The 12,299-nt window shown below is 54.0% G+C and overlaps 1 protein-coding gene across 1 annotated transcript in view; it reads left to right on the top strand.

Annotated features, from left to right (window-relative positions):
• The window catches only part of ZMIZ1 (zinc finger, MIZ-type containing 1), a 200,991-nt gene that overhangs the window by 158,600 nt on the left and 30,092 nt on the right, over window positions 1–12,299 (top strand). Inside the window, exon 7 of the mRNA XM_011928944.1 lies at window positions 7,064–7,208. Within this exon, the coding sequence (XP_011784334.1) occupies window positions 7,064–7,208 (145 nt within the window). The remainder of the gene's footprint in view (window positions 1–7,063; window positions 7,209–12,299) is intronic.

The following is a 12,299-nucleotide window of genomic DNA, read 5'->3' on the forward strand; positions in this document are numbered from 1 at the left end:
GCCCCTGGGGAGAGCACGCCCGAGCAAGCCAGGATGAGCTGCCCCGGCATCCCCACTCAGGCCTGCCTCACCCGACATCTGCTTTCATTTTTTCCCTCTAAAGGACAGACAATATGGGGGCTGCTGGCTGCAGGGGAGTTGCTGGAAAGGTCTTGGGGAAGCAGATGTTGGGAAGTTGGCTCTTCCTCGGTGCCCTCCTGCCTGGTCCCCTCCTGATCCTCAGAGCTAGTGCTTGTTCACTCCCATTTCTGTTTCAGATGAGTGACCACAGGGTCACCTGCTAGTGTTGGTGCTGTCTTCACCATAGCATCCTTGGGTGCAGCTGGTGCAGGGCCCTTAGACATACCCACTGGGTCCCATTTATAGAATATACCACTCCTGGTCACACACACCATTATTTTATATGCCACTAAGAAGGAAGAATGTGCCACCGATCACACCATGGCACAGCGCCACTAGAGGACACATGCTGCTTGTCAGTGATCTTGGTTAAGTCACACCTGGTGTGGAGTGGGAACCCTAGTGTCCCTGTGGCTTCCTGGAGATGCTACAAAGACTAGCACAGGCAACAGGAACATGAGGTCAGCTGTCCCTTCTGCTGAGGTCAGCTCTCCCTTCTGCTGGCCCCTCAGGGCTGCTGCTTTCCTGCGGATGTGGCAGTGACTGTCTGGATCTTGGCTACTAAAAGGCAGGGTCCAAGAGGGGGTCAAGGGGGATGCTGGACCTGGGTCTTGGGCTGTTCTGGATTCTGGGGAACTGTCCTCGCTACCCCCACAAAGGATGGCCACTATTGAGGGGCTGCTGCGGGAGTCCCATGGGATGTCCTAGAGAAAGAAAAAGTAATGCCTTTCCTCCAGGGCCACCGGCGCCTTGCCACCAGCTGAAGCAGAGGCACAGCTTCCTCCGAATGGGGAATTGATTTTTGCTTCCTGTGTCTCAGAGCAGGACACTCGATGTCCTCATTCTACCCCCAGGCAGCTCGGAAGGAGGCAGGGGGAAGGGGCCCTGTGCAACATGTGTGCCAAATGAGCACACAGGCCTACTCATCTGCTCAGGGCCCCCACCATCTCCATGAACTTCTGGAGCTTCGTGCCTGCCCAGGCCCTTTGTCTCACCCTCTGCTCTGTGATCAGAAGCAGAGATACAAGGTCCCAGGACCATCCTGTTGGTCTCTTCTCTACTGACCAAGGCAGTAATGCCGTTCGTGGCATAATGAGCACATGTAGAGATCTGTGTGCCTGGCTCCCCTGTGCTTCATGGAGGTAACGCAGTCCCATCCGTATGGCTACCCTAGGAGATGAGGAAACTAAGGTGCAGGAAGGTTAAGTCACTTGCTCAAGGTGTCACACCGTAACGGACAACTGGGATCAGGTCTTGTGTGTTGGTTTCAGGCTGTGCCTCAGCAGCCCTCTCAGCGTTATGGGATGCAGAGGTGGGTATGGGGTTGCAGGGATTGGTGAGGGTCCTTGGCCCTCTGCCCATCCTGCACACTTGCTGGCTTCTACTTGTATATCACTGGGGTTGGTTGGCAACACTAATTTACACCCCATGTCCAGTGAAGCAGGCAGCTCCTGTTAAACCCATTTTATAGATGGGAAACTGGAGGAAGCACCATTAGAGATGAGCCTTAAAGAAGTGCAAGTTCTGTAAGGAAAGAGGCGTGAAATTGTGGGGTGTCCTGAGGGGCTGGCGCATAGAGAGGTGAGCCTAGAGCCTGCTGGGCATAGGGGACTTACGAATAAGAGACCATCTCCTGTCTGGAAGACTCTTGCCTGCTACAAGCAGAGCACACACGGCGCTGAGAGGCTCTTTGTGCTAACTACATGCCAGACGCTTTTAAACACTTTGTAGGTGTTAGTGTCATTCCATAGCACAATAAGGCTGGGCTCAGTGGCTCATGACTGTAATCCCAGTACTTTGGGAGGCCGAGGTGGGTGGATCGCTTGAGGCCAGGAGTTCAAAACCAGCCTGGCCAACATGGCAAAACTCCATCTCTACCAAAAATGTATACACACCCAAAATTAGCCAGGCGTGATTGGTGCACAACTGTAGTCCCAGCTACTCGGGATGCTGAGGCATAAGAATCGCTTGAATCCAGGAGGCAGATGTTGCAGTGAGCCAAGATTGCACCATTGTACTCTAGCATGGGTGACAGAGCAAGACTGTCTCAAAACAAAACAAAAAATAGCACAATAACCCTAAAGAGTAAGCATTAACATTTGGTAGATAAACTGAAGCCCAGAGAGGTTGTGTCATTTGCCCAAGGTCACATAGCTATGAAGGGAATGAGTTTTTGAATCCAGACTTTCAGAGTCACTTGCCCTGAACCACAGGGTGGTAGCTGCCCGCTGAGGTCAGGAGAGATGGGCGCCAACACTTCCAGCCTGCGGAGCTTTGCACGTCATCTTAAGTGGTTTGGACTCAGCAATGGAAGCCATGTGCAGTTTCAGCAGGGGTGCCAACCCTGTTCACCGTGGTACCGCCAGCACGCAGTAGGTGCTCAGCAGCTGGTTGTTGAATGAACGTTGGGTGAGTGATAGAACACTTTGGTACTGAAGGTGAGAATGGATCGAGGTGAGGGAGTCTGGTCACAAGGATGCAGTTTGGAGAGGTGAGGGGAGCTCAGTGGGTTCACTTTAGACAGGTTGGGTGGTGCATGCTTATACGTTTTACGCTGAGACGTTTGAGGAGTGCTTGGAATTCTGGATTAAGGCTCAGCATTGGCAGCTGGGGGGATTCCCTGCTGCTATCCCAACCCCAGCTGTGGTCACCATGAGATGAGCTGGAAGGCCCCAAGGTCCTCGACACTGGCCCATGCACAGGCTGGAGAGGATGACAGGGGATGGGGCTTGGTGAGGAGCCTGAGAGCCCGGTTTCTGGGGTGCCTGCACCCAGCTCAGCTCCTGCTGGTTAAAAATCTGCTGCCTTGGGTGATGGGGGAGAGGGGATTTGTTTAGGGGTCAGAAGCAGTGCATTTGCAGCTGGTCGTGCCTCTATTTCTCCTTCCGCAAGGAAGGCTGTTACCCATCAGAGATCTTGCTGGAGGAGAGGGGGCAATGGGCAGTGCCATAGCCATGCTGTTAGCATGGCTGACCGTGGGTGGTCCCATGGGCCTCTGTGGCCAGCTCCGAAGGCTCCCTCCTGACCCCAACCCCCTTTCTATGGCTGAACCTCTGCTCCCAACAGCCCCTCCTGCTTCTTGGTTTCTTTTTTCTTTCTTTCTTTCTTTTTTGGAGGGGAATGGAGTCTTGCTCTGTTGCCCAGGCTGGAGGGCAGTGACACGATCTCAGATTACCGCAGCCTCCACCTCCCGAGTTCAAGCAATTCTTGTGCTCAGCCTCCCGAGTAGCTGAGATTAGAGGCGCTGGCTACCATGCCTGGCTAATTTTTGTATTTTTAGTAGGGACAGCGTTTCATTATATTGGCCAGGTTAGTCTCGAACTCCTGACCTCAAGTGATCTGCCCGCCTCAGCCTCCCAAAGTGCTGTGATTACAGGTGTGAGCCATCATGCCCAGCCCCTGCTTCTTGGTTTCTGACAGGCAGAAGGCCTCTCCATGTTGACACCCCAGATTGGAAGCGGCCCAGAAAGTTTGCACGGTGGAGCTAAAATTCCTCTCCACGCCCCTTGGCAGGCTTTGGAGTATCTCACTGCCAATTGCTTAGCCCCTTGGAGGGTGGCCGTGGGTCTACTGGCATTCATTGACAGCTGTGCAAGTGATGTGTACATGGGCCTCCCGCCGTGGGAGCACCAGGCAGGAGGCCAGTCGTCACCCATCTGTGGGGGAGAGGTTGTTACATGTACTGGCCAAGGCTGTCCTGGGCCCAAGCAAGCTGCATTTTATGAAGGGGGAAAGGGACATTGGGTCCTAGCTGCCATTTTAATTTGAAAACTGGGATCCTCTGTATGAAAAGGGGCATTTGGGGCCAGCTCTCTTACCAGTGGTAAGTGGGGCCCACAGGACAAAGGGACAGACTGGCCATGTTGGTTGCTCAGGCAGTAGAAGGTACTCTTGACCCTGCCTGCAGCAGAGGGAGACTCAGGTCAGGACTGAAACTGCCCTCCCATTGCCTGGTATGCTCTGCGCACACCACACCAGGTCCTCCCGTCTCTCCCACTCACCCTGGGATTGTTTTTGCCATCCTAGCAAGTGCACAGACCAAAGGCATGCAGGTCAAAGAGGCATGCAGGCCAGCCCCGCCTAATTAGAGCAGACAGGCTTCCCAGTCCAGACGTGTGAGTGACGGCCAAGATCCAGGCGCACTCAGACACCCGCCCAGCTGGTGTCACTCTGTCTGTCCTTGCGTAATCCCCTGCCTGCCTCTCTCTGTCCCCGTCAGCCCTCCTAGTTCTCTTGATAGTGCCCAGACTCCCTTTTTGGCTGCGAATTCCCAGGCGTTGTCATTAACCCACGTTTGCCTTGGAACAACTTGTGTTGGTTTGCACCATAAGGAGAACACGCACAACATCCACCGCCCTGCGTGGGGCTGCCAGCGTGGCCTCTGTGCTCACCCACCTCAGGGGTGAGGGGTGGTGACTCCCCATCCCCCCCACCACCTCTTGGTTGTAGGAAAGTGGCCTTTGTGGCTGGCTGATCCACATATCACGCCTGTTTGCAGCATGCCAGACTGTACAGCAAGGCCCTGTCACGCAGCCAACCTGCCTTTATTCCCTTTATGGAAACCACTCCACTAGGGGCAGGAGGACAAGGGCTGTCCTTGGCTGAGCAGGGGGTGGCCCATGACATTGGAGGAAAGCCCTGATTCCCCCGTGGTGCCTCCGCCCCCTGCATGGCAGTCCAGCCCCCAGGAGGAGCGAGGGCTAGGAGGGGTGGGGCGGGCAGCAGGCGGCACCATCTGTGGCCGTCCTTTGTGCTGGCAGTGGAGCGATCCCTCCTTCACTGCGATCCAGCAGGCCTCGTGCTTGGCGTGCAAATGAGTTTCCAGATGCCCAGTGTCCCCGCACAAGAGGCGGTACCTAGGGGCCTGGGAGAAGGATGGAGTGGGCTGGAGGCTTGTTTTTGTCTGTCCTGGCCTCCCTGAATAGGCTGCCTCTCCAGCTGCAGCAGATGTGTGCTGGACACCCACATAGGGCTGTTTGTTGGTTTCTGGGCAGACACACATGCTGGGGAGAGTGTCTCTTCTCTCATACTGTCCTCCCTTTGAGGGTGGTGGCAAGGTGACCCCACAGAGGGGGGCAGGATACATCTTTTAAGACTTAGCTCATCCACCAGGCCCCCTCCTGGAGGGAGAAACAGGGCCCTCTTGGGGACCACGGCCCCTGCTTGCCTTCTTGGTTGAGCATCTTTGTGTACCACACAAGCTGAGCAGATGGAGCAAGCAGCCTTGATGACTTTTCAGGGCTTTGGGCTGACGGGAACCCTGTCCAGGAACTGGGCGGCTCGGGATGGCAGCCTGCCCAGCCATTCCCGGTCATTGTGCATATGGGCATCTTCCACCAGTGCCTGCCGAACATGGTGGCGTCGAAGAGGCCTGAGGGGTTCCTTGAGTCTGAGGGGCTGGGGGGCTGTGAACACCTGGGATTTTGCCTTCTGAAGGCTTTCACCTCCTCCCCACCTTCTGGTCTGGTCTCAGGCTCTACCACCAGGGCGTGGGGCTAGGGGCAGGAGCACTGTCTCTGTCCCTGCCAACTCTGGCTGTGGTTACTGTGGGTAGCTTTGCCTGACTGGGCCCCCGTCTACTCGTCTGTAGAATGAGGATAATAATAGCTAATGATGTCCTAGATGGTCGAGAAAAAAAAGGATGCAGAAGCACATTGTGCAGCGTCCAGATGGGAGACCCTTGAAATGTGGAGTCGGCTTTGCACCCAGCCGAGTGGCTGAGCAGTTGTGATTCAAAAGATGCCTGGCCACTCTTGCCCATCGACTACTTCCGTAACGCTCAGGTCACTCCCAGCAGGAGTAGGGCATCAGCTGAGGTGTGGCCACCCTTTGTCCAGCAGTTCCACAGACCCAGCAGGCCCCCGTCTGTCCCTCCCTGCAGCCTGGGAGGAAGGCAGGGCACGAGGCATTACTCCTTTTTACCTCTAAGCAAACTGAGGCCCAGAGTCTGTGGGCTCCTGGAGTCCACACCACAGCAAGATGGTGACCGAGCGCAGCCAGTTCCCCCAGCCCTCAGCTTCGTCATGTACTTCAGGAGGACAGGCCAGCAGAGACACGCTGGACAGCCCAGGCTGAGACACGCTGGACAGCCCAGGCTGAGACACGCTGGCCTGGGGGGCGCTTTTGGCTCCTGTGGTCACATGAGGACAGTGAACAGTGAAAGAAAATGGCAGTTTTCCCCAGTCCCCAGTTCATGTGGGGCTGTCTCATCCCGGATGTGGATGGCTGCTCCATTCTCCTGCCTTGGGCACCCCTGGCTGCCTCCTGCTTGGCCCCCCACCACCCTGGCTACCCTCTGCTCTGGACATCCTTTGTCTTCCTAGGCGTTTGTGCCCGGCAGAGCAGGGACCAACCGTGGGTGTGACCAGAAGGGGCATGCTAGGGGGCCAGTTTCTGGGCAGAAGTTTCAGGGACAGCTCTACAGACACTCCTAGGTTATCAGCAGATTCCCAGATTTCATTCAAACCATGTGATTTTTGAGCCCAGCATGGGGAGAAGCTACACTTTGCCTCTGATCAAATTGTGAGAGGGTGGGCTTCCCTGAGGGATCTGGGGTGGCAGGCAGCTGCTAAGCTTGCGCTGTCTCAAGGTCCATGTCAGGCCCCCTCACTCCTCCAGTTTCCTCTTGGCACCATCTCTGCCATCCTTCCCGTCATCCTGACTCTCCCCGTCTTTGCTGCCTCGGACTACTACTTCCCGCATGCAGGCCATTCTGACCTTCTCTTCACGACAGAAGCTTTTGTATCCTCCTTCAAGGGTGTCAGTCCCATGTTACAGTTGAGAACACTGAGGCCTCCCAAGAAGGCTAAGTCTTCTGGTGTCACACGAATCTGGGAGCAAAACCAGCATGGATAGCACCCAGTCTGGGGAGGGTGGGAGAGGGGTCTCGGTGTGGCAGGGCGTGATGAACAAGCAGCCACTGACCATCCTGTCCTTCCTGCAGCCCTGTTGTCCTCCTGGTGCGAAGAGCTCGGCCGCCTGCTGCTGCTCCGACATCAGAAGAGCCGCCAGAGTGATCCCCCTGGGAAACTCCCCATGCAGCCCCCCCTCAGCTCCATGAGCTCCATGAAACCCACTCTGTCACACAGGTAAGTGGGTGGGTGCCATGGGGGCAGGCGCTGAGCAGACACTCTCTGGTCTCAGATCTCCTTGGACGTGTCCCTGGGGTGGGGGCCTCTGTGCAGCCATGAGAATGTTGCATTTTCTAAGATGCAGTTGTTTTTTCATATCTTCATGGGTGAGCCCTGTTTCTCCCTCTCAAACAGGTTGAGAGCACTGAGTTTGTCACTTTGGTGGAGGCTGTTTTTCTTCCGATTCTAGGCTTCCGGCAGAAGGTTAGAAATTCTGAGCTCAGCACCTTCCCTCTTTCTTGACCAGGGTATTGGGCAACCCCAGAGAAACCAGGGGCTGGCAGGGGTCTCAGGAAGGCCACGGGGCTGGTGATTCCAGCCAAGATGGGGACAGAGCCAGCCCAGGCCAGCCACCCTGAAGCCAAGTAAGACTGGGCTGGGTCCACCAGAAGCCCAGGGTCACAGGCAGGCATGGGTTTGCTGGAGGCTGATAGCACTAAGGGATTGTCCAGTCTACCTGTGCCAGCCTCAGAAGGAGACGTGGCTAGGACTGGCAATTCCCCGGGTTAATTATCTTTCGAGTCCCTTGCTGAGCTGGGGATGCTCTCTGAGCGCTCTGCAGGCTGACCCTGCAACAACAGGGCCTGTCATGCTGTCTACTCTCCCCTGTGTGTGTCCCCGCTAATGATCAGGAGGGGCATTTGCAGTCAGAGCTCGGCTCTCATTATCCAGCCTGACTGAGGGACCTGCAGCCCAGAGCACACTGCAGGCAGACCTGGGTCGCACCATCGAGGCGCTGCTGGGAGCTCGGGTGTCAGCCACACTTTATAAATCGAATTACAGGCTTGTTGACTTTTTGAGCTGGAAAGGACCTTAGCGCTCATGATGTCCAGTGCCCTCCCTGGGCCTGATTGCCCCTGACATGTGGTTGCCTGCCTTGGTCATAAGCCCTTTGTACCATAGCAAGCCCGCCACCACCCAAGGGCACTACCTCCTCAGACCCTGGGTCTGGCTGCTGAGCAGCTCCAAGATTCTCTTCTGTAGCAGTGTTCCTTAGTGCATTTACACAGGGTAATTTTTCTTTTATTATTATTATTATTATTATTATTTTAGACAAGATCTGGTTCTGTCGCCCAGGCTATAATGCAGCCACGCAATCCCGGCTCACTGCATCCGCCGCCAGGCTCAAGTGATCCTCCCACCTCAGCCTTCCAAGTAGCTGGGATCACAGCCATTCACCACCACCCATGACTAATTTTTTGTATTTTTAGTAGAGACGGCATTGCCCAGGCTGGTCTCGAACTCCTAAGCTCAAGCAGTCCGCCTGCCTCAGCCTCCCAAAGTGCTGGGATTATAGGCATGAGCTACCATGCCGGCCTATTATTATTTTTAAAAGACAGGGTCTCACCCTGTTGGACAGGCTGGAATGCAGTGGCACTATCATAGCTCACTGCAACCTCGACCTCCTTGGCTCAAGCAATCTTCCCACCTCAGTATCCTGAGTAGCTGGAAGCATAGCCACGCGCCACTACCCCTGGCTATTTCTTTTTAGTTTTGTGGAGATAGGGTCTCGCTATGTTGCCCAGGCTGGTTTCGAACTCCTGGGCTGAAACATTCCTACCACCTTGGCCTCCCAACATGCTGTGATTATTACAGGCATGCACCACTGCACCTGTCTGACACAGGGTAATTTTTCAACATGCAGGACTTTGCAGGGCATTTAGCATCTTGGTCCCTACCTGCTCTGTTCTTTTTTTTCTTTTTCTTTTTAAATGCCCACGCTTGGTTAATCCCACTCTATTCTTCTGATGACTGCCGTCTTCCCCTAAGCATTATCACAACAAAAGTACCCTCCCACATTTGAGGGGAGTCGTACCTTTGGTTAAGGACCGCTGCTCTAGAGAGACAAAACCTGCCTCCACCTCCCTCTGTGTCCCCTTTGCTAAAAGCCACAGTTTGTCTTCATCTGAACCAAGCCCCCGAGTATAGGCTGCAGCCGCATTTCACTTAAGCAGCATATCTTGCAGTTGCCCTCGGGAAGCTTTACCTTATTAATTCTAGCCCAGCTGTCCATCCCTCCAGAATTATCCTCCTCCCATCGTCCCACGTGTCATGACCTTCCCAAGCTTCTCTCCTCCAAGTTACTTTAGTAAAGTTGTTGCTGATGGAGGGCCAGAACCCTGCAGCTCCCCACTAGGGACCAGCCTCAGACCTGCTTGACCGTGATTGTTTAGGTCACAGAGTGCCATAAATCTGGATCTCAGCCAGCCCTTTGCCAGCTGAGTTGAGCTAAGGCATGAGGTTGTTCAGTCCTGGAGTTAAACAGAGATGAGGTATTTCTGTGCTCGAGGAGCGGCCTCAAGCTAGTTGGGAAATAAGACTCATTGGGGCCACATTGGAATCTGGCAGAGCAGGGCAGGGCTAGGGTTCATTGATAGGCAGACTGGGCTTTGGGGTTCAGATGGAGGAAGATGGACAGGGCTGACTGTCAGGAGGCTGCCCAGAGGATGGGAGTCTTGACCTTGAAGGACTTGGGCTGGGAGGGGTAGGTGCATGTTATGAATTCAAGCTGGCTTTCCCAAGAAATGTTATGGGCCAAAGTGCCACTGGCCAGCACCCAGTGCCCTGCTACCTCCACCATCATGGCCTCAGCTCTTTGTAAGTCTAATAGAAAGACCAAGATTGCAAAGCCAGTGGTCTTAAGAGCTTGAAGACCAGGCTGGCACTTACTCTTTGGGCCTTAAGTGGTCTGTCGGAGAAAGGAAAGCCGTGTGGGCTGGAAGACTCATTGAGTACTGCTGGCTAACCAGTCAGTTCCGTGGAGCGTGGCTTCCTCGTGGGAGCACAGGGAGGTGGGGGGCCTGCTAGACAATATCCTGCACTTTGAAGGGCAGAACTGGAAGGAAATCTGGTCCCAGAGTGGGAAAGTGACTTGCCCCAGAACACACAGCCAGTAAAGGGCAGAGGAAGACATTAAACAGCGCACAGGGCTCTGCTGTTTAGCTAGTCCTTCAGGATCAACGAGGTGGTATCTAGTTGTTAACCTGATTTGGAGGGTCTTTTTGGAAGAGGGTCATCGGTTCTGATCCACAGCTCACCTGTTTCCCATTGTATAGCCCGTCTTCCTTCTCCAAGCCCCAGTCTATTCCGAGGACACGTTGTGGTTGGGCAATTGAAAGTTACACAGTCTCTCCTTGCAACCTTTATGAATTTCACAAAGGATAAATCCCTCATTTCCAGGGAAACTGCAATGGGGTCCATCACCTCGTAAGTCCTCAATGCAATTTCCCAAACAAGACGGAAAGAAAATGGAAAAGAAAACTGAGCGCTTTCACAATTAGCAAACTGTTTTAGTCCGTCATCCTCCATAATTTTATTGAATGACTTGGAGGCAGAAGCTCCTTTTGCCTTTTCATTAAGGAGACATTGAACCGGAGGTGAGCTTGGGTGCACTGGGACAGTTGAGATTCAATGCCCTCAGGTATCTGGCTGTTTGAAGGCTCTGGGTCCTTGTCTGAAGGCTCTGAGGACAAACAAATGGGAGAGGATGAGGGAGCCTGGAGCCTGGGTACTTGCGGTCCCGCCCTGCCTCGAGGGACAGCAGATGCCTAGAGGGTCCCTGGTGACTGTCATATTTGGAGAGCTCGGGTGTCACAATCATGTCTGCTGCAGGCTGCAGAGCTTTGGTACTGCGGCATGAGGCTATGAGTCAGGGCCTGCGTTCTTCCGCACAAATGCTGTGCCTCCCAGCAAGACCCTTGACCTCTTGGCCTCATGGTTCCCTGCTGGTGGGGGACATGGTGCCGCATGAGCAGGATGTCAGGAAAGGGTCAGGCTGCCGTCGCCCCGCAGCCATTTCTGAGGGTAAGGGTGGTGACGAGGAATACTAATTATCCTCAGTCTGTGGACGTCTATAGGCTCACTCCGTTTTGTCCTCATCACTGGCTGCAGTGGGGCTGCTGCCGTCTATATTCACAGATGTCCAGGATACTATACAAGAGAAGGCGGCCAGAGAGGCCTGGCAAGGTCCAGGACCAGCGCCTGGGCAAGTAGGACACCTTCCAAGTCCCTGCAGTGACCTGGACTTGAAGCCAATGAAGTCTTTCTGCCTCCTTCTTCCAGATTTTTAATGAGTGGTTAAAAAAGCCATTTGTGATTAGCACATTGTCCTTATGCAAATCAGTGTTGCAAAGGTAATTAAGGGCCTAATAAATCCTGTTTATGCTGTTAATTTGATTACAATCAAAACTCGCTAGGGCTAGGGAAGCCTCCAAGATCCAGAGGTGCAGGTGCCATCCTCCTCCTTGTAGGTGCAGGATTTATGAACCCCAGTGGAGAGGCTTCTGGGCGGGAGGACCCCTGGCTTCCCCTGGGTCTAGCAGATGGGGGGAACAGGCCCTGGAGCCAGGCTGCCGGGCCTTGAGTTTCAACTGGACCATATTCTAGCTGGGTAACTGGCCAGTTACTTACCCTCCTTGTGCCTCCATTTCCTTATCTGTAGAAGGGGAGTGATAACATTGGCAGGAGCCTGGCACACTGGTAGCCCATGGACCGGTCCTAATTCCCCCGATCCTCAGCTGGGTGCCATCAAACTCTTAGGTGCTTATGCATGGCCAAACAAGAAAGAAGGTGTCAGTCAAAACCAGCCACGTCACACCATCTCCACAGCTGTCATTTTTAGCTCGTTTTTGCATAGCTTCACCAAAGCTCAGTTTATGTTAGGCCTTTCTTGCCCCAAGAACGTTTTACAAACAAAAAACAAGGAAAGGGGAGAATTGAAAGACCCATAAATCCCTGCACCGTCAGTTCCAGATGGCCAAGATGCAAGGGATTTTTTCCTTTCCTCCTTCCTACTGAAAAATTTTAACACCATCTAATATGCAGTTAGCTGCACAAGTTCATCTCTAAGTTTCACCGCAGGGAGGGAAGGAAGTAGGCCCCAGTAATTGTGATGATGGAGAGCACTGTTAATGGTTCCCCTAAATTAAAGAGGGTGGGAGCTTCAGCTCCTCACTGGCTTGGCATTTCATTAGCAGTAACACTACAGCCTTGCTCGGAGACGGGACCAATATGGCTGGATCAGGGAAATTAATTAGGGTCTGACAATAC

This window comes from Colobus angolensis, unplaced genomic scaffold (genome assembly GCF_000951035.1).
Source record: "Colobus angolensis palliatus isolate OR3802 unplaced genomic scaffold, Cang.pa_1.0 Scaffold12, whole genome shotgun sequence".
NCBI lineage: Eukaryota > Metazoa > Chordata > Mammalia > Primates > Cercopithecidae > Colobus > Colobus angolensis.